The sequence below is a fragment of the Pyrgilauda ruficollis genome, unplaced genomic scaffold (genome assembly GCF_017590135.1).
Source record: "Pyrgilauda ruficollis isolate IOZ18807 unplaced genomic scaffold, ASM1759013v1 scaffold66, whole genome shotgun sequence".
Lineage (NCBI taxonomy): Eukaryota > Metazoa > Chordata > Aves > Passeriformes > Passeridae > Pyrgilauda > Pyrgilauda ruficollis.
The window spans coordinates 435,834-461,179 of record NW_024528377.1 but is presented as its reverse complement, the minus strand read 5'-3'; the positions used below and the strand labels follow the sequence as shown (position 1 = coordinate 461,179).

The window sequence follows — 25,346 nt, the reverse complement described above, 5'->3', positions numbered from 1 at the left end:
ATTATTTCCTCAAGTATCTTAAGGTTTTTTTGCTGTTGTCACTTTGTGTTAAATGTCAAGTAAAATCTAATTTATTTATTTTAACACACAGAGCTTCATTGGCACACTGCACTCTGGAAAAAAAAACCAAAACTGAACTAGTGCTGACATTCCTCTCAGCCAGTGAAATAACTACTGGGAAGGGGGCACAGTGCCAGTGCCTCCTGGACACCCATTCCACTGCAGCAGTGAGCAAAAGCAACAGCAGCCACACACTGCATGACCAGAAAATGGCAGATGCCACACATGCTCTCTTGGGAAGCTATGGGCAGCTCAGATGAGGTTCTGGCTGCTGTGAGGCAGCAGGGTGTCACCCTGAAGGGAGTCAGCAGCACACCAGGCCAGCTGTGCCTCGCAGCTGGCTGGGGGGTGAGGGGCTGAGCCCTGGCCAGGGGTGAGGACCTCTTCCAGCACCCAGTTCAGGATGCAGAGCATCCAAACTGCCCTGGGGGGCTGGCTAGGAGTGAGCTTCTCTGGTCTGGAGGGAGACTGGGCTTCTATTCAGGGTTTTCTTACAATCTTTTCTGTCATCTGCTTCTGCAGTCTTCCCTGAGGCTCTGCTTGTGGGCTCACAGTCGGTACATTTGCTATTGCAGATAGAAGTGGCAGCCTGGTGCCCAGCTGAGCAAACAAGTCAGAACTCTTGGCACAGCTGGGTCCATGGGTCATGCTCAGACTGAGGGGGACCTGGAAGTGAGCAGGCTCCTGCCCTGGAGGGCTGGCTAAGTGCAGGAGACTTGTCACTCCAGCCCCTGTCTGTTTCCCTAACTCCAGCTGGGCTTCTGCCCAGGTCAGATGTGTGAACTCTCTCCCTGAACATTCCAGCACAGCCAGCAAGCATCCAGGGAGCACTGAGGGGAGCCAAGCCCGTCCCTGATGCCCTGTGGCTTCTGTCACTGGCAATGGCCCCAGAGATCAGCGCACTGGCACAATCCCTAAGGAAATTGCTGTGTGGCTTTTATCCCACAAGGTTAAAAAAAGTTTTCTGCATCTGTCTTTGCTGTCCCCCATGTCCTGACATTTTGCACATTCCTACCACTGGCAACAACTCCTGCCATTCCTTACCCTGCCATTACATCATCAGCACTCGCTGCTCATGTCTCAGCCTTGCACAGGAAGGAAGAGCATTTCTGTCTTTCCCTCATAAAATAAAATAAAAATAAAGGCCCTAAAAGGCATTCTGTCCTATTTTAGAATCCTAAAGTTGATCTTCTTAAACCTCGAAGGGAGATAGAATGAGTGAGTGAGACCAAAGCCTTTAAGCTAATTAATACCTTCCCCCCAGCTATTGCACAAAGAGATTTTTTTTTCTAAAAATACATCCACAGCCCATTTTTAATGCTGTCTTCCTTCACATCAATGTCCCCAATAAAGCAGAGGAGCTGAGCTGTCATCTCTATCTCAGGATCTGCCCCTCCTCTCACTTTGAAGCTGGGATAGAGAGAGAGAAAGAAGAGGCTTTGGAGTCTGGTATCTGGGCAGCTTTCCTATAGGAAGGGCTGATGGAGGTGAGAATATAGGGGTAAGAGATACAGGTAAGAGATACAGATGGGACCTCACATAAGTGGTCTTCAAGAAGTCCCTTCCCTCTAACACAGGTGGAAGAGCCCACCCCAAAAGGTGAACATAACACTCAGCTTTGCTTTCAGAATACAAAAATGCAGGTGGGCAGGAAACACAAAACCAGCCAGAAGAAGGAAAGCAGAGGTGGGTCTGTTTTAGAGAAGACAATCTCCTGTATGTGTTTGTGGGGGGTGTGTGTGGTGAGGTGGGAGGGCACCTCTCGGTGCTGTCTCTTTGGAAAAGCACAGATCCATTCCAGGAAGATCCCTGGACTGAAGCCCTCCCTTCTGCTCCCTCAGAACTGCTTGGTGTTTCCTTAGTAAGCATGCGCATACGTGTGCTACCATACAGGTGTATTTACACGTGGTGAGGTCTGCTAGGTCTCAGCAGAGGTCTCTGGTACAATGCTCCAACATAACAACAGAAAAAGTTTTGGTGTTCAGTGAGGCCATCTTTGTGTACTTGTACTGCAGCTCAGGACAGTCTCTCCTCCTCTCAAGCTCTCTTCCACTCGTGCACTCCTCCATTTGGAGCCGGTTGCTGCAAGGAGATAATACTTGGAGAGCGATGAAGAGGAAGCGTGGCAAGTGGTGCAAGTTCTCACTCCAGCTTAGCAGGTGGCAGTGATGGTGGCAGGGAGAACTCCACCCCCAGGAATGCCCCAAGGTATGGCACAGGTGAGTCCATTTCTCTCTGAGGCTGGGTGGGTACAAACCTATGGCCAGGTAAATGCAAGGCAGGAAAGGAGGTTAAGGAGTAGGAAACGGAAGACACGGTGCCTAGAAAGCAGCAGGTCATCAAGCCTCTGAGGAACAGGGCAGCAAAGTGCTACATGGGGACAACACGAGCACAGAGGCCAGCTGGGCTGGCAGGGTGTGAGGATGTGTGAGCATGTAGGTTGGCAGTTTCTACAGATGGCTCCTCACAAATAGCGTCATCTTGAGGGGAGACAGGGTAAGAGTTAGGTCAGTTGGCTTTTTTTTTAATCTTTTGTTCTTGTTTTACTAAAAAATAAATCACAAACTAGATCTCTGTAGACAGAAAGGGTCCCTGGGAGGTGGTGGGGAAGGGAAGCGAGGAAGTCTGTGCTGTTTGATGCTGGTGGTGTGGCTACACGAGGCTGCGAGAGCCACTGGAATACCTGCGCCTCTGAAGCAGCGAGCTGGGGGGGCAGTACTGGTGGGGGTGGTTGTAGGGAGGGGGTGGAGGTGGCAGGGGAGGCTGATGGACCAGCTTCATGGGGGTCCCAGGGAGCCCACTGCCCACACCGCGCCAGGGGGTGGAGGTGCAGGAGTCGGAGGTGACGTAGCGTGTCAGAGTCTGGTTGAGGGCCGGCTCCATCCGAGCGAGGCACGGCTTGTCCAAGACAATGACTTTGACAATCTGCTGGCACTGTACAAGTGTCCCCGCCGAGGCGGGGTGTGAGGGCACCAGTGCTGTCTCCAGCTGCTCCCGTGGCATGTTAAGACGCATGCTGGGCTGCATTCCACTCTCGGGCCCCAGGGCGGAGTTGTGCTGGTACGTTTGAAGCCTGTTGTGAATTGACACCTAGTTTAGAAACAGCCAAAGAAGCATTAAATGTTACAAGACTTTTCCCATCCGCTGCTACTGGCTGCCCTGAACCCCCGCCACCAGACGAGCTCACTTGCATTTAACCCTCCCTCCCTCAAAAAACCAGAATAGGTATGATCTTGGCTGCACAGTCCCCCTCAACAGCCCCATTGTCCCCATCCAGCCTAAGTGTCCCTGTCCTTTCCATCACGTCAAAGGCAGCAGAGCCGGCATTCCCAAATGCAGTGATTATCCAAACAGCACAGGGAACACACATCGATTCTAAGAGTGGAAGTGTCCGTGAATTCTCATGGAAATGAACAGACCTCGAGGTCATGACTTTGTCCCCACCAGCAGAAAGGAGAGGGGGACCAGACCACAAGGTTTCAGATAATCGAGGCTGTACGTTTCAGCAAAATGACAGCAGCTGAATCTGAGATAGAGAGCGACAGAGAAACTCAAGACTTTCCCAGCTCCCTGCCTTTCTAAGTAGGAAGGTACACCACATGACTGGCTAATCTGTTTACAAAGGAAAAAGCAGAAACCTGACATAGTCTAGCAAAAGGCAGCTCCCTCTGCTCCATTTGGTGGTTTGTCAGTGAAAGGAAATGATTTAAAAAAAAAAAAGAAACCAAAAATGCCCATCTAGCTCATACAATGATAAAAGAAATTCATGATGAAATGGCAGCAGATTAGATAATCTCAGAGAAATGGAAATGCTCCTCTGCTGGCAGAGTAATACTTGGTCAGCTGAAAGCAGGTAGGGAAGCAGGAGGTCATCAGGGTTTCCACATTGAGATGCTGATAATGGAATCAAATAAGGGAGCTCACTGAGACCAGTCTGAAAAGGACGAGCTGGCCTGGACGGGAAGTCCCTAGCAGGAGAAGTGCAGCAGGGAAATAACGCTTCCCAAATGATGGATGAGGTTATAGTTCTTCCTGGCAAGGACATGGGCTGATGGAGACCCCAAAACAGAGCTAAGTTGCTGGCTTAAAACAGAATGTCAGCCAAGTGACAAGCCCTGGGTAGGAAACAAGTGCTCGCAGGTTAGCGTGGCACTTCCAGCCAGGCAGGGTTACAGGGGGGACAGTGGGGCTGCCCTGAGGGTCTGGCAGAGTCAGCAGCTGCACCAGCAACTGGGAAGGAGAAGCTGTGATGTGACCAAGCTCCCCACTATGCTGGAACAAGGATGAGCTGTCTGTCTCTATCCAGACATGGAGGTCGCTCAGACTCACCACACAGCAGGACATAATATTGTGTCAATATTTGTTCAAGTGTTGGAACATCCCACAGGAAAAACTGGATGCTGGGCCATGAAGTGCCAATGACATTAGGATACATGGAAGCTGTTCTACACAGGGAGACACTTCTCCCAACAGGAATAGGAAAATGGCTGGCAGAGGCACCTTTCCCAGGAAGGGGGTGTCTGCAGCAAAACAGGGTGCTCTCCAGGGAAAAGAAGCAGCACCTACTCCCCACAGAGAAGCTAAATTCTTTAAGTAAATACATGTTGACAAGAGGGGAGAGAACTACCCTGAAAAAGGGAAGGTTCAGGACAATGGAGATATTTCAGACAGAGACAGAGTAGGAAGTAGTTGATAAGATTTTCAGTGTGAAGATTGCATTTTCCTGTTTCCTCACAGGCAGTGAGAGTAAGGGTATATGTGAAGAAACAGGCAACCCACTGGATGCTGGACATTCCTGCAAAGATAGATGTACACAGGACAGCCAAGCTCCCTACCTAGGAAGGTGAAGCTCTAAGGAAAGTCTGGTGTACAAAGGCCATGCTCAATCCCCTTCAGGGGGATGGAGAGACAGAGCTGCAGAGATAGTGCAGGAAAGCTGGGCTGTGGGGAATTTGCATGTGATGCTGCATGGAGTTAGCATGTCAGGGAAGTCCTTAGAGGGGTTTTCAGTCTCCCCAGAAGCAGTGGGGTGGGTTAGTCTACAGCGTTTGGGAGCTTGGTCCATGAAGGATGTTACAGTTATAGAAAAGGATTGAAAATGCTTTGAAGTTTAGTTTGGATTTGAAAGTTGTATTACCCGTCCTAGCAGTAACTTTTAATTGTATCTCTGGAAATTGGTAAAATTGTCAGTCTGGCTGGGGAGGCATTGATTAAAACCTGAGAAAAGAAACAACAGAGAATGTGAGAAGTGCTGAAGTGAGAGAGAATTACTTACCTCAGCTGCTCTGCACTCTACTTACCTCCACTGTGCTGTCCGAGACCTTCTCCCCCAAATCCTTCTTGCCTTTGAAATAAAACAAAATATCTCACTCATGAGATCTGTCCCTCTAGTCAAGAGCTGGTCCTCATACTGTGGACTGGAGAGTTAAAGGGAGAGGTGCAAGGCCAATCCAGACCCTCTTGCAACATGTTAGCTGCTTAGTGGGGTACATTTTATCAGTTCAGGGAAGAAAATTAGGCCAGGTTCTTCAGAATTTACCCATGCTCTGTCTCTGAGTAACAGCTCTTTACCAGGTATTACAGCTACAGGCTGGGTAATGAGACTTCAAGGGCTTTTCTAGGGTATTTGAAGAATGTATATGCTCTTGTATTTTCACTATTTGGCCAAGGCTAAAGGACACAAAACTGAACACTTCTTTTTGCTGTTATTTTCACAGGCACCAGTGAGAACACATTTGCAAAGGCAGCACTTCTAGACCAAAAAAAGTTGGGTGCTGGGTGCCCTCTTACCTGTTGGAGAACCTTGCTTAGACTGCAGCTCCATCTGGGCTCCATTGGTCCTTAAGGAGAGAGTCTTCGTCCCTTGCTGTTTCTCCAGTTCCCCTGCAAAACAGACATATGGAAACAAATGAGGGGGGGATGGAGGGAAGGTCACCAGCATATTGAAGGAACAAAATGAGAAGTCAGCAAGGAGAATTAATGCAAGGAAATCATGAGTGAGTGTCAAGAAGAGAGAGAGGAACAGCCAAGAAAAAACAGAAACTGGAGAGGATTTGATATGTGAAGAAACTTGGGTATCTCTATAGGACCTTCTACATATGACCTACATTTATACAGGGTTGGCTAGTGCTGCACAGATGGGGACCACTGCAGCTGAGCTACTTTGGCTCATCAGTTTGTACCTGGAAAGGCCATCAAAGGCTACATGGACATCTTGTCTGTGTAAGACCATGGAGTGACAGACTGCTTGCCCTCAGGACAGCTCTGTTAAAGGTATGAGATCTATCCCAGCTACTTACAGATCATGCTTGCATAGTCAAAGGAGTATGGGACAGAAAAGAATCTTCTGGGTGTGGCAGTCTAAGTTCCCTATTCCAGGCTGCTGTATCACACTCCCTGTCCCATAAGCATTGTAAGTAGTTAAGTCCTTCCATTTCTCCTGCTGGCTGGTGGTCACAGTGTGCTTTTTCATCCTCTCAGTGAACCCAGGAACACCCTGTGCAGACTTGTGCTGCTCATCCTCTTTGCCCCTGTTCCTGAAGAACACTTCCTTTACCCTTTTTGCCTTGTAGTCACATGCAGTGTGATGGCATTGGAGTGTGAATTGTATGAGAGACCCTTACATTCAATTCGTATCTGTTCCAGTTCTGTCACTTCTGCTATTGACTCTTTCAGGTCTTCCACAAACTTCTGCATTTCCTCAGCACCCAGAGCACAGAAGTGTAGTACCTGTTTTTTCTCTGAGCCTGAAACTGGAGTCACCAGTGTAATGCCATGGGGGTAATCTGAAAAAAGATGTGCCAACAAAATAAAGATGTGTTAGGCATTCTTGATGGATTAGTTTGTTTTTTTTTTTTTTTTGGTACTTCTGAAGGACAGAGAGTTTTCAGCACGAGTCCAATGGAATTGCACACCCAGAGTTTGTCACTCTGCCAGCTGTGGGAACCTGCAGCACTGCAGCCCTCCAAGAGAACAGAAGGACCAAGCTGCAGCAGCAAGGCAAGTGTCACCAGCACCACAGAGCTGCCAAAACCAGAGAACTCTAGCTCTTAGTTGCTTTTGCAGCACTGGGCCTAGGAACCTGAGCACAGAGGTAAGACTGTAAAGCCTTTCTCAGTCTGTGGAAGAGTAAACAGTGTTTATGAGGCCAATGACACTTTTTCTCCTGTGATAGATGCAGCAGGAGAGGTTGTCTTCTGGGGTCAGAGCCATTGCATCCACAGTGGCAGGACTTGTCCCCAGCCTCTCCTTTCATCTGCAGAGAACACAGGAGGGGTGTTGGCACAGTGCAGGTGGGGAGCTCATTGCACTCTGCAGAGAGAATGGTAAAGGGAAAGATGTGTATTTGTAGGTCTCTGCTTAGTGCCCCTCACAGGCACAACACACAGGAATGTAAATGAGGGGCCATGCCCAGAGAGTGAAAATAAACAGCAAAAGGGCTCATGTTTTAAAGATCAGGTTTGTGTGCAGGGAGGTGATGACTGGACATTCAACCAACAGAATCAGGAGAACACAAGAATGCAGAGAACTTGCCACACTTTTGACTAGACTTTATCATTTACTCAGTGGCTGGTGGTTTCAATCCCTTTCCTCCTTTCCTTTCACATTCCTCTAAATTTAATTTCTGTCTTCCCCTGTCCTGCTTTCACTTCTCTTCCAGTGCTCCTACATCTGCCTGTCTTCCATGGGCAGCCTTCCTTTATTAGCCTTCCTTTATCAGTCTTTCCCAAACAAGCCAAGGCCTAACCTGTTATTTTCAGCCAGCCCTCTGCTCCCCCTGTTTGTGTGCCAAGCTCTTTTCCCACCCTATCTCTCTCATCTGTTCTGATCACAAGATCATTGTCACATTTGCTTTACTATCTCTGCAGGAGATACACAACAAGGCACCTTTGCCAGAAGATTTGGGCACTGCCAGGATAGTCATGCTAGCCCTGAAAGCTGATTCCAGCTCTGATGGTGCCTCCTGGGGATATTCAGGTATGAATGCCCCTTTGGTTCACAGGGATGTGGGAGCCTCTGCATGCTGCAGAGCAGGGTGTTGGGAGAGTGACTCATGCTGCCAGCAGAGTAGAGGAGGGATAGAAAAAACTTAGCATAGCCACAACACTGCTACATTTTCCTTCCTTGTAGCATGTTCTCCATGTGCTCACAATGGAGAGCATTGTGATCCTAGGGGTTTGTGCCCCTGATCCCAGGGGCATCAGCCATGCTTGCCTGGGACTGCTGTGCTGCCCCTCTGCCTGTGCCAGCAGGGAGCCTGCCTGTTTCTGGAACTCCTGCACGGCACAACCAGCCCCAATCATGACACATCATGGCTCTATTCCCAGACCATCAAGGTCAGGCTCACTAGGGCTGGCCTCCTGCCATGCTTTGGTGGGTACTGTTCCAAGGGCTCTGCCTCTGCCTTGGGAAGCTCTCAGCTCAGCACGGCACTGTGCAGGGAGGTGGCAGCAGCACCTCTGCCTCTGTCAGCATCACAGGCAGCAGTGGGGGTTGTGACTTTGGGCATGAGGGGAGAGGGGCTAAAGCTGGCAGCAGCAGTTCTGTCAAGAACAAGATTCTGCACCAGCAGTTGGCTTCTGGGAGCTCAGTGGGATGTATAGGGGGATTGTTTCCCCCAGTCTTCACCACTGGTGCTGTCCCTGCCACCATAATAAGCCAGATCCTTCAATAAGACCCTTCTGCAGATGCTCAGACCTAGGAGAGGTACCAGGATCTTCTCCTCATCACAGTGTACCTAAAGAGTGATCTCCTCGGCACAAGTCTTAGTTTTCTCTCCTCTGCTTTTAGCTCTGACAGAATCTCTCTCCTAATGCAGACTCACACAGCCCGCTCCCTCCTTCTCCTTTTCCCTGCCAAACCCCTCCAGGACACCCAGGAGCAGTGGACTTACACTCATTCTCAAAGAGATGGAACTGCATCCCTAGCAGGCCGACTGACTTGCAAAATGTGTATGTTGAGGAGCTTTTCTTCTTCGGGCAAAGCTTGAGGATCTGTTGGAGGGAGAGAAGCATCATTGGTGCTGGGGAACAGTGAGGCAGGAACGATGCAAACTGCTCAAGGCAAAAAAGCTCTGCTAAGTGTACATGGGAGCAATGTTTGCTGAATGACTGGCTCTTTGCAGGACAGCTGCCTGGAATGCTGCCTTGTAACAACACTTCTGGAGTCCTGTAGGCATCGCCGTGGGCCCACTCGGCTCTCTCCCAGAGGAGCTTGGTCACCACATTTTGAGTTTGAAAGGGTAATTCTCTTCACCGAGGAACAGACCAAAAGGCAAAGGGAAGCCTGCCATAAATACCTTAGAGCTGGCAACAAGAGCTATGAGAATGCTGTGCTGCCCTTGTGCCTTAGCTGTAGTCCTTATGGATTAGGTTTATCCCATGGAGTAGAGGAGGAGCAGACCCTGCAGGAGCAGACCCTGCAAGGAGCAGACCCTCTCCCCACGTTCATAACTGTGCAAGTGGCTGCAGAGGAGTAGCTGGGTAAAGCTCTCTTATCCTCTTCTTCTACAAAAGGGTTTGGGTTTTGCCTTGCATCTGCTGCCACCACGGCTTTACTTTGCCATTAAATTCAGCAAACCTCCATTTTGTCTGGCCTCCTTTCAGTTTCAATGCAACTCTGCTCTCTGGTACCTGCACAATTCCATTGCTGGGGCAGGACACTTTCAAAAATACTCTGCACATTTGGGGGTCTGATAAGTACTGTCTAGTCTGCTACAGCCTTTTCCATGTTAGAAGGCAGTGATTTTAAAGTGTCTGGCAGGAAAGATTTAAAGGGCATGAGAGGGCTCTGTGTACTGTAGTACAAATAGACAAAGAAATGAACCGCCCTCTCATGAAATGAACCTCCCTGCTGGCAAAGGCAGGAGAGAAAGCAATAACATTGCTTGGATGGCTGTGGGATGTGACAGTTTGTTTTTTCAAGGGTTTAGTGGAGTTCTAGATTTAGTAGGTTTTTAATGGTGAGGGGTCCAGAGCTGTGTCTTACAGTGTTGATGAACTGGGAGCTGTCCTTAGAGGGAAAATGGATGTTGTGGACTGGTTTCAGATTTCCTTACAGAAACCAGGGCAGGTTTTATTACTGCAGTGCCTAATTGCCAAAGCACACTCACCACCAGCAGGTCATTGAAGAGGAAGACTTCCCTTTGGTGAGCTGCCTGCTTCTGCACTTTGTTCACATCGGTCACTTCGAACAGGCGGCTGCAGCACACCAGCCGCCGGTGGGGCACCGACAGCACCTGCAGGGAGCACACAGGAGCATGCAGGGGCTCAAGGAGGGGCCACTGTGGGTCTCCCCCACCCTCAGATTGCACAACCCTGCCCAGTGACACAGTTCCACCCACTCTGCCCAGACAAATCACCTCACCACTGCTCCTTGCCATCAGTTTTCCTGCTGGTGCAGTAACAGAGAAAGTCTTGTGATCCAGGTAAATCAAAGGGCAGACTAAATGCAACCTTCTTGCTCACACATCCTATCTCTGGCTTCCAATCCTTGGGTCACTGCTCAGCCTCTCTCACCCCACTGGATATCTGCAGGTTTCCTGGGCTTTGAGAAATCATTCTGCTTTATTTTGGATAAACAGTATGTATGTTCTTGCACTACAGATTGGTTACTGCCAAAGAAGATGTCTGTGCTTTGGGGATCTCTTAACCCCAGCAATTTTTAGGGAATTCACTAGAGACAGACAGATAAAATTGTTTTTTATCACTTTGCCTTTTACTTCCTACACCCTTAAAAGGCCTGAAAGTTTGAAACACTGCAGACCTATCCTGCAGCCAGGACCTGCAGTAAAATTCATGGGCAAACAATACAGCACTAGATACTATAAACTCTGGCCAAGGAGATCCCTCAAAATTAGGAAAGAATGAGATAGCAGGAAATAAAGAGTTTGGAGCAAAAGGAGTACATTTGTAGAGACAAGCAAGGAAAGTATTACATAAGAGAAGAAAGGCATAGAGGAAAAACACAGAAAAGAGGGCAGGGAGAGAGGTGGGGGACAGAGGGGCTGGGTGGTGCCAGAGGATTATGGGTGCTCACCGTTTTCATTCCAACTATGGACTTCTCCACTTTGGTGACATAAGTTACATGGTCCTCATTAGATTTTAGCTCTTTCTGCTGGATCCTCTCATAGATCCCCACCACCAGCTCCCGAGGGATGTCAGCACCGTCATCCACCCCTGCCAAAGACAGAAAATGTTGGGCAGACCAGCCAGAGAGAAGAGAAAAGGGAAGAACCAGTGGTCTCTGGCAGGTCACTACTGCCTCTGCACTGAGCAGTGCTGGGAAGTGAAGGGGAATAGCAATACTTCACTTTAGGCTGTCTCCTTTGTTTCTCTAACGCATCTAATGCACCAGCAGGAGAGACTGACATCTCTGAGGCCAATGCAGTTGATTTCATTATTCCATTGCTCTGCATGGTGGCTCCTTTCCATGTGTTCCCTAAGGTTTTATAGCCACAATTTCACATCATTTATCTTGGGCCACTCAGCAGTAACCCCTGCATTGATTTTGTATCATCAGAAGTGCTAGATGTGGGGAAGTTCTGTGATGGGATTCAGCAGCTCTTGCTGCCAATGCAAGCATCATCTCTCCTTGTCTGCTTGGTGACCTCCACCATTTTCCTTCTGTGTTGTCTCCTAGGAGTAATGCTTTCCTGCTATTCTGTTTGTGGTATCTCTGCCTTGACCCTGCCCCTTTCCTCTTTTATATCTCCTTAGATAATTATCCAGATTTTGCTGCCTGACCCTTCTGAGCCTGGCAGAAAAGGTTTTTTCCACCCTTCTCTGAGTCAAACACTGAAAACCAAGTTTCCAGTCCTTCCAAACTGAATTCCTCCAGTTATTTTATATTGATTTTCTCTGCCTTCCTCCAGCTCCCTGGTCTGAGATGTACTATCCTGAGTGATGCAGGTGAGGACCTGCTGAGAAATGGAAAGGCATTGAGATGTCCTGCTCCCTTACCTACATCCTTGCAAATGTATCCCAAACAACATTTCCAGCACAGGCTGCTGAAGCTGCTGGGCATTGGCCTGCATTGCAGGTGAGTCTGGATTGAACTGTCTCTGCTTGTCTGTGATGGGGTGACATTCATTTGCTCTAATGAGTTGTGGTGTGTTGCACACTGGAGGTGAGTGACCCTCATGCTGATTTAATCCATTGTGGTGTGAACTGACAGTTTTTAAAGCAACTCTAATAGTAAGTTAACATTAAAATAACCCCCCTCTTTTGTTAGTGCTATCAATTGTAATACTAAAGGGGGTGATGGCAGGTAGCAGACCCATTCAGTATCTGTGGAATTAACTTGAAAGAGGGCCTCAGTGTCACATTATACCAGTCTGAACCAGGTGACAAATTGTGGAAGATGTGGGAGGCTGACACTTGCTGAACAGCAATCAGGACAAAGAAACAAGTCAAAGAAACCCAGAAAAATGCAAAATCTTCAGAAAAGACAGGAATTCATGCTGGAAGAACTTTGAGGGAGCTTTATATGAATTGCAGATGTGCAGTAAGAGAAACTTGGAAAATGGCTGACCTAGGATGACCTAGGAATGAATATGGCTGGGAAATTAGACAATAATTTGTCTAGACATGATGTCAAAAAGGCCAAACAATACTGAGCTGAGTTAGTAGATCTGAAAATAAGAACAAGGCAGTAGCTCCATATATGAGTATGTTGTGACCACATCTGAAAAAGTGCTTTTAACAACATATTACCAGGATGGAAAGGACCGACCTTGAAAATAGAAGAAAATTGATTTGGGGAACTGATGGATCAGAAATTACATAGAAATAATGTATGCATGAACTCTGTCACGCCTACAGTTACTATAAGTAATTGCAGGCAATTAAGAAGGGAAAGATTTAGCCTGGATAAAAGGAAAATGTGTTCATATATTCAATGCAGCAAGTAGGGCTTGTTTAGCAGAACCCAACAGGGTCTAAGAAGGATGGAGCTGAACAATAGGAAAATGTAATACAATGGACTGTTTCCAAGCAATGAGATATCTTACAAGATGAAGCCATCTCTCAAAGGAAAATGGTTGGTTTCTGAGAAGGCTGGACAGCTTTCTGCAGAAAACAAAGTTAATTAGAATTTCACTTCCCCAGCACCCTAGAAGGCATCTCAAAGGGTCTTCCTTGTCTGGCTCACAGGCAAGCAGCAGAAGACCTGGAGAAAGGCAGTTCCACTAGGCTTTTCCTGCCTTCATCTAGGCATAATTTAGAAAAGCAAGAGGGCAAAAAAGAAAAATCAAGGCAGAACCCTCACCTCTCAGATTGCGAATGAAGTCCTCCAGCATCATCTTCCTGTCAGGCTTGATGTTGGGGCTGTACATGTCTGTGTTGAGGAGGATGATTGCAAAGGCCAAGATGAAGATGGTGTCCGGGTTGTGAAACTGCTGGACCACATCTGGGTTACACATGCAGTACCTCTGGCTGCAGCAGGAGGGATGCACACACTTAGCATGGAACATGGGAGCCCTCTGCTCCAGCTTGGGAATGCCTTTACCACAAGCAGATCACATTCCTTGCACTCCACCTCTCACACATGAGAGAAGGAACCCACTGCTCTCTGAAGGCAAATTTCCCCACCAATGGCTGAAGTAGGCCACTGAAACTTCAGCCTTCTTGTCCTCAGGAACCAAAAAAGCAAGTGAGGCTGGAGTGGACTACTCAGAGTGTGTCAGCACACAAGTGTAATACAGGAGGTGTCTGCTCCAGCCTGCCTTGCTAAGCACTCCTCTGGATGCACCAAGGGAGAACTGAGCAGCCCTGCAAGCCCCTCTGCTTCTCTTCCTATGAGCCACCAATGAACAGGGAATCCCTTGCTGGAAGCCATAGCAGGACTGGCCTCACTGCCCTTCATGCCACTGAACCTCGGACAAGGCCACAGCTGTGACACAGCAGTGGCAGAGAACTCCATCCTTCAGGAGCCCCTCCATGATCCCCTCTTTGGAAGGGAAGTCTGTGGACATTCTCTCCATGCCTGCTGGTTTTTTGCCTTGGGTGTGCTGAGTTCCCTGCTTCCCCTGGTTGCAGCAGTGGGGCTGCAGGCCTCCTGCTCTTACCTGAAAGCCTCGATGAGCCGCTCCACCTTCTGTGCCTCCCCCTGCACACGGATGTGGGCCTGGAATTTCCGCAGGGCTTCGTCCAGCTCCATGCCTGAGAAGTCCATCTCATCCACCACACAGCTGTGAGAGGGGGACATAGCCTTCATCAGAACATCCTCCCATGGATGACACCAAGCAGGCTCCTCCACCGTGGCATTGAGGCCCAGTCCCCAAGGGAAATCCCATGGGAGGGGCCTTGAGACATGGCTATGGCTTCCTGGATCTTACCACGGGAAGTGATCTCACTCAAGTGATTCCTGCATTCTACAGCTGGTGAGAAATTCTTGTGCTTTACTATATATTTATATATATGTGTGTGTATGTATACACCATCATATATACCTATCACACCATAGACAGCATATACATTCACATATGCATATACAGAGAAAGTATGTGTGCATATATATATATATATATATGTATTGATACTTACCTGTATCTATATAGATATATGGACCTTTATATTGACATAGATATTTAGACACCTGTATCAATATCAATAAGACCAGAATCAGCTCAGAGAAAATAGGAAATGGAAGCTGTTGTACAGAAATAACATTGAAAATTACCTGCTCATCTGGTGTCACTTTGCATTTTGGCATGATTCACCGCCCACTGAAAATTCATGGTCAGTTTAGATACCCCAAGAAGGGGATGACCTCTCTTATTTCCCACAAAAGCATTCTCATTTTATAAAGGCCCTGCTGTTAGTTTGCAAAACCTACCACTACAGTACTTGCTCTCTGTATTAGTCAAATAATCTACTTGTTCTTATTCTTACTGCATGATATTTCAGTCACTTGTAATGACAACACCTTTCTCATGTGGCTTCAGCACATTCTGTTAGCATATTCCTACCTTTTGTGCTCAGGTCATTACTGCAAGCATTAATCAAAAGAAACCCCTGTTCATAATGTCCCTCAGGCCCAACTTCCCATTTCAGCAGAGTATGTAGGCACTAATGTCTGTATCAGCCAATTTCTCCCCTGTTTATGATTCCTCTGCTAATTTCTCTCTCTTCCACTCTCAACAAAAAATTCCTCATGCCCAAAGCTTTGCTGAAGTCTAGATTTATGTTCTGCATGTCCCCTGTCTAGCAAACTAGTTATTCTAACAAAACAGACATTGAGTTACTCTATTTTCCACTGACTTTGGTATGCACAACTTACCTTCCTGCTTGTCATTATTCTTTGCCAAAAATAAATTTTCAAAACTGAAATTCTGTCTGACAGACGAAGAAAATCACAGGTGCCAAAATCCCATTTTCTTTAAACCTTCATTAAATACAAAGTTACTAATTTGTTAATGGGACCACCTTGACAATAGAAGCGCATTAAAAATTCAAGAACTTCATATTTTCTGCTGCTTTTTACTTTGGATGCTACTTCTATTAGTCCCTTAACCCCTTTATTTAATTCTTTGTATTGTGTTTGGGGTAAAGGATATGCCATGTGGTAAAGGATAAACTGATCCCACATTTAAGGTTATTAAGGAGGAAATTTCCCCCAAGACAGGTTGTCTGGGACTTTATGAGGAGTGGTATAGGGAAAAAAAGAGGGGGAGGGGATTAGCTCTCTTCTGGATCCTTCTGCTTCCTAGGATTATCTGGAAATTTTGTCAAAGAAACCTCTGCTAATAAAGGGGTATGCTGTTACCAGTTTCTTCCTTTCTGAGGTAAACTGGGAGTGTGTCTGCTGGTCTGAGTGCTGCAGTTTGCTGTGGGTTGTTGGAAAGTGGTTTGTCAGCTAAGCTGCTGAGTGCCATGTGCAGCCTTGCTGGAATAAAAATCTGTTGCACAATTCCTCAAATGGGTAAGAGACAGAGATTTGAACTCAGAAAAGTCTCTGCATTCCTCCATTGCCTTATTGATTCAGGAATTATCATCATTTAACTGGGGTGACACCCACAGAATAACTTACCAAGAGCTTTGACTGAACATAAAGTGCTTTGTATCTTCTGAAGTTGGACTTGTTACAACCTCAGCTAGGAATTGTGGGCTCTTTCTCTGCACAAAGTCCATATAATCGAAATTCAGAAACAGATAGAGAGCAAGGGAAGAGAATCAAAGGGACTGCTCTCATAGGAAATCTTCTATGAAATATTTTTTTATCTCTCCAAGAGGTGGACTGTAGAATCACTTGGCAATAAGAAAAAATTCCTTCACTGCATCTTTCCTTTTTTATTTTTATTTTTCTCATACTTATAGTCAGTCCCTGGGGTTAACATCAAGGCATTCTGCTTCTTGGAATTTATCATTGAGAGTAAAAACAGTTTTCCTCTTGTTAGTCGTTATTGTGTTCACAGCTGCAACCACCTCTGCACTTGGGCTTTTGTTATTATTTTTTAATCCTTTCCAGTGTGCAAGTGTTTCTCAGCACTGACCCTGGTGATTTTGCTGCTATTGTCTGCTTCCAGACATGTGAACACTGAGTGCTTGCATGCCCCAGGGACACCCACTAAGGTCACCCTAGTAGCCCCAGTCCACCAGCATTAAATCATCTGTCTTTTGCTTACTCCTTCCCTCTTTGATCAGTCTTTCCCCCTCCACACAGGCTGCCCTAAAACATCCTCCCCTTTGTGTACAAATCTCAAGTAATAAAGTCAATGCCCTTCATACAGAAAGCACGGAGCCTTCTTTCGGACAAGTAGGACAAGGCAGCTGTTCACAGCTCTTTTCAAACTCAAACAGGCATTGCTACTTGAGTTATGCTTGGATTCTCCTAGGGGGGTTTCTCTCACAGACTGACTGATGCAGGTTTACTTTGTAAATTCTAACTCCTGGGAGTCTCTTCCATTTGTCTCTCAGCTCAAAGAAGAGTGTCCCCTGTCCTGTTTACTGAGAAAAGTTGACCAGGCAGAAAGGACAGGTTAGGAAGAATATTTGATTCAAGCAAAGTCAGCCTGTGCTTGGATTTGATTTATCTGACAAATCCTGTGCCAAAGGTCTGAAGAACAGCTCCTACAGGAGACATCAGGTACCAAGCTGCTATTTCTGCTGTTAGACAGGCAGAAAGAAAGATGGATCAGACTTGTCTGTACTTTTGTGTGCAAATTTGACACAGAAAAATCCATTCAAAGAGCCAAACAGCCTTGTGCTATGGGTCTGCCATGTTCCTCCTCCTCTTCTAGACAGCTGAAAGTTTTGCAGCCTTCTCTGACTTCAGATTCCTGCACAGACTTGCATTAACTTTCCAAATGCACTCTGGTAACTGTGTCAGACATCCCCTGAAGTGCAGCACAACTTTTCTTCGTGAAACCAGACCAAGGAGGTCTTTTCTTTCCAAGCTAGAGACCGTGGAAGCTGACAAAGGATATGGGAGTGGGTGGCTCTCTGCATCCAAGGAATCAACCAAAAACTTATGTGCACATGCCAAAACCAGTGCTGAGTTCATTTTCCCACAAACACCTGGACACCTGTGAGATGCCTATTCCAGGACTGCCAGGAGGCTTGAGAGATGATGATACAGGGACACAGTAATCACCTCATAAAATCTCATGTTTCAACTCCTTCCTGCCCAGGAACTTGCAACAAGCCACACAAATTGAACTCACAGTGCATCCAGAGATTCATTTCGCCCACTGTCTGCGAGGATATGACTTTGGATATTTGGATCCTGCGGTTGAAGTGGGCAGGAAAAGTGCTGGCTCCCTGCCTCATGAACAAGGGGGTGGGGATTGAGGACTCTTGGGCCACCTGTGTACATAAGGAGTTTGATCTGCCCTGAGGCACCTCACAACAACGAGCAGAGAATTCCACACCAGGTTCCAGGACCAAAGAGTGGGCTCCTAGATGGATTATTATGCTTAGCTGTTGTCTCTGTTGTAGCCTCGTAGGCTACAGGGAAAGGTCCCCCTCAAAGTGGGTGGATGTAATGGCAGAAGAGCTGTGAGGTTTTAGCACAGGGCTAAGCACGGCAAAAGAGCCTGTGGCAAAAGGGTTCAGTGAAGACAGGAAGCAGCTGTATCATGTGGGGCTGGGATCTGCTCACCCAAGTGTAATGACCTATTTTCCAGCTTTTCCACTCAGGTGACAATGCAGCAGGGGCTGGGATGCAGCTAAAAGCATCTGTAATGAACCTGCAGCCTCCACTCAGGGAGGGAGCAAGGGGGAAGGCAGCCAGGTGGAAAGTTTAAAATCACAAGGCACAAAGATATTCATAAAAACAATCCCTTTTCCCAGCCTCCCTAATTCTACAAGCTTTCTGAAGGTGAATCAGGATTTGGGTGAATTGTAGAAGAGCTCAGCTCCCTGGAAAGAGACTGCCCTGCATGTGTGAACTGAACAGAAAGAAAAGCCAGCAGGACTCCCCAGTTCCATGCACCAGTGGACACAGGTGTGTGTCCCAATCCTGCCCTCCTCACCCTATTGGGAAGGACAATCTCTACAATGCAGACCATGGCCCACACTAGTTTTCCCTTTCTGGAGAATACTGCAGGATTGGTGTATTGCCTGTTTTCCTCCTGGGCTGTCATGCCTACTCACCCTCCCATGGTTGTTGGTAGCTCACATGGCTACTTACTTGGGAATCTACTCCTTCCTGAGTTTCCCTGGGGACTAGGCAGACTCAAGCTGCACATTCAGCCTGTATAGGCATGGGAGGGCTGCTCTCACATTTGGTGTGTGCTACAGTCCTGCTTGCAGCTGGAGGTCAGAACTGCCTAACACATTCTTCCCTCTGTCCTGTTTCCATCACATCCTTATCTATTGCTCCTGCTCAAACCCTCCTGTGATGAAAGTCTCCTACTGACCCTCCGTAGCATCCTCAGTAAGAAGGGAAAAGAAGGCTAGTTTGGGCTAACCTGACAAGTCCATTCTGTCTGTTCAAGAGGAACCTAATTCTTCTCTGAGAGGCAGTCCCCTTTGCTGAGCTCCCAGCTCTGCACGTCCTGAGAGCAGCTTTTCTCTCCCACTTCCCCCAACAGAGAGAGAAGACAACACAGGCCTGACAGGCAGGAGACCTGCTCAACCCTGGGGAGAATGTCTCCAACAGCAACTTCCACTCTTAACACAAGCAGACCCCAACTCAGCACAATGCCTCCTCTGCTGGAATCTCTGCCCATTTCTCCTCTGACAGCAAGTGCACCAGGACAGCCACATCTGCACTTCCAAATCCCACAAGCTGAACACAAACCATCCAGTACCAGCACAGCTGACTACATTCATGAAATCACTCACATCATCTTGTTCATGAATGAACTATGAATGGAAGTAATTCCTGAGTCAGGAACAGGTGGAGGGGAAGAATGGACTCAAGTGAAGGAAAGTACGAAGAAAGGAGAACAAAAGCAAATAAACACAGAATGAAGAAAGGATGCAAGAATGATGACATGGCTTATATTAAAACCATGTGCTAATGCCTCGGGCCTGACTTTTTCAAAGCAACAGAATTATTTTTCTGCAGTATTTGACAAATAGATTTGATTTAAGCTCAGTACCACATAGGTCCTTTAGTGGGTCAGGCTACCTCTCTCCAGCTGTATTCCAGGACTGGTAGACACTGAAACCCTGGGGCAGGTCTCCAGTGACTCCCTCTTGCTGGCTGCAGGACAGCCTGTAGAAGGAGATTCTTGGATCTTACTGGATCTTCTTAGATTCTTCTGGATGCTGATCACAGTGAATGGTTATTTTGTGAGATGCTTAAAATAGGTTACAAGTGGGTTTTATGCCCTGCAACACAAAATGCCTAAAAGCTGCACATCCAGACTAAACTAGCAGGCTAAGAAAAACAGCACTCTTGAGGGCCCCGTGTCTCTCCATTGACAAAAGGAATGCATAAATTTCTAGAAGGCACTAAACTTGGTGGTGGCCAACAACAAGTGAGATAAATCCTAGTTTTAAAGACTGAAGTCTTTTCTATACAAGAAAATTACATACTGCATCTTCCTAAAGAGACAGACCTGAGTGGTTCAGTGTCATCAATGCGTGTGTGCCAATTATAGTCAGAAACTGTTGAAAATCTCCTGTTCTCTCTGTTGTTCCTCTGGCTAGCATGTAGAATTACTTGTGAATTATCCAGACACCTCTTCTGAGTTCCAAGAAAATCAGTTAAATGTTGAAAGATAAGAGCAGGAAGATGGAGGGGAGATTACAATTTCAGGGCATTTAGGTGCTGGGCATGAAGGTGTGGGAAGGAAAAATAGCACACCAAAGAGCTCAATCTTCATAAACTGCTTACCTCACCTAAATCCCTGCCCTTTTTCATAAAAGGCTTTGCAACCAGCATAGCAATTCTCTGGAGTTTTACATTTACTGGTGGCAGTAAAGTGGGATCATCTTCACAGAGCCAAATGCCGCTCTGCACTCCTGAGCTCTGCTGTTTGACAGCAGCAACAGGTTTCTCTGTCAGCCAGCACAGCTTCAAGGTCTGCAGAAGCCAAGAGAGCTCTGCAGAGTACAGACTTATATCTGGACATTACAGCTGAGTCTGGAGTTTGTAACCTGGGCAGCTCTGCCCTGCCTCCAAATGCACAAGGGAGGCTGACACTTTTGCAGATGTTTTAAAAGCTGTGCTATTATTTATTCATGCAGCTGAGTTAATTCAACCTGGATGCAATAGAAACATTGCTCACAATACACAATTGCAACATAAGTTTTCACATCAAGCAAAAGCTAAACTAACACAGCAAGTAGCATCAATAATTGAAATTGTTTCTGGGAGGTAGAGTAGGCTCCAGGGTCAGGTTTGGGATGTGAAAGAGCACAGACATCTCTGCCTGCATACAGGCTTCCTCACTGCAGGTGATCAGAGCCTGTCCAAGCACTACTGCCTGCTCGTGGCCACCTGCCTGGGCATTTGACGTCAGCAGAACTAAGTGCCTGTTCTTCTTCTGCCCATTTGGGCCACAAAAATGACTGTGGTATTGGGCAAATTGTGCAAAAGCTGCTGTATGAGCTCTCCTGTCTGCTGCGTGCTCTCCAGGGAATACCATGTACCTTAACATTACTAAGTGTGGGTGAATGTGGGGACAGCAAGGCAGCCCTTGCACAGTCCATTCTCCCAACATGTGTCAGTGTTCCTGAGCTAGTTTGATGGGAGTTGGATGGGGAATGAGAACAAGACAAGGTCTTAGACAGTTCCAAAATGCCAAAAGGTCTTTGATCTGCCTCTTGCTCCCATAGAAACAGCTCCTAAGTTGTGACCAGCCCTTGAGATACAGTGCATTGGGAATGCCAGCACACTATACTACACTGCCAGCCCTCTTCTTCCTGCAGCATGGACAGGAAAAATATCCAGGATTATAATTCTGGGCCATGATTTCTCCTTTCAATGCCTTATTTCCATGCATGGCATGCTGCTGGGTGTGCAGCCGTTGCCCATCTAGCTCTCATGAGTGGCTGATGAAAAATTTGCTTGCAAAACCCACCAACTATGCTCAAGCATACCCCCAAGCTCAGAACTGGCACAGGAAGAAAGTACCTTCAAATGGCACAGCTCTAACCAGCTGAATGTGCATGTTTTTTCCTTCCTGTTTTAAAATATTCTACATACATTTTAAGTCTACTTTTGTCTTTGCCTTTATGGAAGACAAATCAGGCATTTATTGTGAAGAGAGGATGGCAGCACAGATTGTCAGTGCAAGCATATCATCTGTTGCCTGGCAAAATCTGACACAGGTTTGAACCCTGAACTCAGACCCAGTTTGATACATGCTCAAGTACACACAGTCCCTGCCCCACATGTAATCCATGGACACACAGCCTCAATATCTTGGTCCCCATCTTTGGGCCTTGTTTTCTACAGATGTTAATAGGATGGGCAAGGTCACTCCTTCACTGAATATTTGGAGTGTTACCATGAGAGGGGCAGTGGTAATTTCGAGTAATGAGCATGATGGAGTAGGGCCACCTGCCCCAATGGCCCCATGCCTCATGCAGAAAGAGGAGAGGCAAGCCCCATGTAGCAGCTCCTGGGCACTGAGGCTGGGAGGCTGACACCAGGCTTTGCAATAGGCACTGTTCCCAGGAGCTGCTGACACTGAGTTTGTAGTCCCATGTGAGGCAGAGGAACATGGTCATTTGCAGGGATGATGCCACATTTATGATTACAGGGAAGTGTCAGCCTATTGTTGTTGCAATATCTGTGAGTGCAGAGGCTAGGTTTGGACTTGAGCAGATTATCTGTGAGGGGAAGCAGCCCACACAATGCTTACTGGAGAAAAAGAGGCAATTACTTTTAATTGTAGTTCTCAGCATGAAGAGACTGGACAGCACATGTGTCTTGTTGCTGAACAAATCGATACTTCTACAGTGTATTAAAAAAAGAGATGGCCCAAAGGTCAGGTAGGTACCTGCAGCAATAAGAAGCAGCAATTGCAGCTGGAATTAATTTTAAAATTTAGGCCTAGATTTGGCTCTTGAACTTTGGCATTCTCCAATCTTTCTTTGGAGTAGAAGTGGTATGTGGATGGGATTTGGAGTTTCTTTATGGTTTGATTCAAGAGAAACCACTGCAAAATTCAAGGGAAATAGAGAACATTTTGGAGAATGGGAGAATGTAATAAAGGACCCAGTGCAAAGGACTTCCTGCATAATGGAAAGGCAGCTCTCACTAAGAGTTGTGCTTCTGCATAATAAAAGATGCAGCTGAATGCTGTTCATGCCTTGAAATGGGTCTCTGAATGAACTACACTTGAAAGAGGAGAGAGGTGCAGGCTGAGAGATGCATGGCTTGTGACCAGGAGAGGGTCACGGTGAGAGAATTGAAGGTAACAATCCAGCAAAGGCAGCCACTGATCAGAAGCAAGAAGGAAACCTCAGATTTTGTTCTGAAAAGGGACAGCTTGTTGGAGATTTTGGAGCGGGGATGTTCCTCGGTGCTCCGTGGCTGCTGTGGCAATGCCGAGCCCTTAGAAGCATGTTTTCATACACAGGCCTCCTCATCACCACAAACAGGACCTTGTAATTATCCTCATAATGCAGTTGGACAAACTCAAAGGGTCCCCAGTTTCCAACCTGAACAGAAAGATATCTGAGTATGTAGCCAGCATTCACTTCTCCCTGCTGGTCTCACAGCAAGAAGCAGATATTTTTCCTCCTCTGCCTCTCTTAATACTTCCCAGAAGGCATCAGAAGTACTTTGTATGGATGGGATAGACTTCAACCAAAGAGTTCCCCAGCCCCCAAACCTGCCAGCATCACTTGTTCTACAACCTGACAGTGCTGAGCTCCTGCTAGGTGACCGCAGGCCTCCTGAGGAAGGACTGAAATGAAAGAACTGATGATATGAAGGGTGACACACATAGCTGGGAAATGTGTTGAGGGACACCAGATAGGGACAGGCAATGGTGGAGTTGCTGAAGATTGGGGGCAAAGGGGCATGGAGAGCTTGCTGGTGCAGCCAGGGGCAGAGTGGGCTGGCAATGCCTTCAGAGTGAAGGGAGGAGGGGAAGAGATTTTCACACTTACTCCAGAACATCCCTGTTGAACTGCTTCTTGCTGTTGCCCAGGAATTCCCCAATCATCTGTCGGCTGAGGCCCTTCCGCTGCAGCAGAAAGTGTGCCACCCCAATGGGGGTGTCTGGGATGAAGCCTCGGGAGATCAGGAACTGGATGCCTTTGTCTGGGTTTCTGGAAGGGAAGGACAGAGACATGGTGAGTTTGCATGAGCTCTTGGAGGCATTGTTGCCTCTGGCTCACCCCATGGCTTGCACCAATGCAGCCCTTGGTATGTGCCTGGGCTCCTCTGCGTTCACGTGTGTGTCAGGAACGGGACTGGTTGGGGTGAGGAAAAGTGACTTGCTGTGTGCCCCCCTAGCTGCTGCTGAGGACAAAAAGATGTCATAGGACCTGCTGTGTCACTTGCAGCACCTGCTGTCACCTGGTAATCACAAGTGGCATCCCACTGCCACAACGAATCCTACTGCATTGTACCACACCTCATAAGTGACTCTTCTGCCATCCATCTGCTCCAGAGTCAGAGGCCCTTTCCTCTGTGAAGAAACTTAGGAGACATTGCTGCCATGGTCTATGGGCAAACGAGGCTCAAGGCTCCAAGGGGGATAACCAAAGTGGACACTTTTTATGTTAAACAAATAATTTTGCTTTTCATAGATTTTCAACGTTCATTGTAGAGTGATACTTTTTTATCTTCCTCACCTGAGCTTGATGTTGGCTGTCTGAACAGAAATCCCATACTCAGATTTGTTTATTCCTCCTCCACTTCCCCCACCCTTAGCTGTGTTTTTCTTCCCTTCTCTATTGATTCACGCCCTCAGGCAGAAATCTTTCTGTGTGAGAGAAGGCACCCAGAGAATGCTTTGTCAGAAGAAGGGAGGGAGCAGTGTGCAGCTCCCAGACAGAGGGCTTTTCTCCCTCTGTGGCTGTGAGCATCTCTCTGAGAGCAGGTCTGGTGCTGAGTGGGCCTGATTGCCTGGCTGTGGGAGTGATTTTCTGCTTCTTAATGTGCCAGTGTCTGTGCCTGCACACACAGCTCCTACAGAAGCAAAGTGGTTTGGGTTGGGAGTGACCTTTAAAGGCCATCTACTCCAACCCTCCTGCAGTGAGTGGGGACATTTTCAACTAGAGAAGGTTGCTCAGAGAACCCACCAACCTGATATTGTATATCTCCAGAGATGAGGCAACCACCACCTCTCTGGGCAACCTGTGCCAGTGTTTCACCACCTTCATTGTAAAAATCTTCTTCCTTACTTATAACCTCCTTCAGTTTTACAGCATTACCCCTGGTTCTATTGCCAGAGGCCCTGATAAAACATCTGTCCCCATCTTTCTGTCCTAGTTTATAAGCCCTTGTGTATCCTGGGAGTGTCTGTGAGGCTATGTGGTGCCTGTCTCACAACGCAGACAAGAACAAACAGTACGTGTGTATTGTGCAGGAAGTTTTCCTCCCATATTTCAGTCTGCCCCACTGAAGGGTCTCTGTCATGATGCACTGTGCTGAGATGAATCACTGCAATGGCAGGAAGATTGCCACATTTCTTTGGTTCTCTGAGCTGGTGAGTGGAGAGAGGTAAGAGGGTGACTTCTTTAAATGATGTCATACTTCCATCATTAATCCAAATTGAGGGTTCTTTGTCAAGACTCAATGGGTGAGTTTGCTCAGGCAGTTTCCTGGGGTAAGGAAAGAATAGGATGAGATTTCAGAGCACGTGAATGCATGATATGCACAGGAACAGACTGTGACATTGTCAGGTGGTGAAGTATGTGGGTGAGCAGCAT

At 47.2% G+C, this 25,346-nt stretch overlaps 1 protein-coding gene across 2 annotated transcripts in view; it reads right to left on the bottom strand.

The window, feature by feature from the left end:
* Nucleotides 1-2,712: 2,712 nt before the first annotated feature.
* The window catches only part of IQSEC3 (IQ motif and Sec7 domain ArfGEF 3), a 93,246-nt gene continuing 70,612 nt past the window's right edge, over nt 2,713-25,346 (bottom strand). Inside the window, exons 5-14 of one of the 2 annotated variants that reach the window (XM_041484478.1) lie at nt 23,577-23,738; nt 14,126-14,248; nt 13,327-13,493; nt 11,098-11,237; nt 10,172-10,297; nt 8,954-9,053; nt 6,684-6,845; nt 5,851-5,943; nt 5,361-5,404; nt 2,713-3,150 (exon numbers count right to left, since the gene is read on the bottom strand). In XM_041484478.1, coding sequence (XP_041340412.1) covers nt 2,713-3,150; nt 5,361-5,404; nt 5,851-5,943; nt 6,684-6,845; nt 8,954-9,053; nt 10,172-10,297; nt 11,098-11,237; nt 13,327-13,493; nt 14,126-14,248; nt 23,577-23,738 — 1,555 coding nt within the window. Of the gene's footprint in view, nt 3,151-5,202; nt 5,278-5,360; nt 5,405-5,850; nt 5,944-6,683; nt 6,846-8,953; nt 9,054-10,171; nt 10,298-11,097; nt 11,238-13,326; nt 13,494-14,125; nt 14,249-23,576; nt 23,739-25,346 lie in introns of those variants that run through there. The other variant, XM_041484479.1, reaches the window with a different exon arrangement.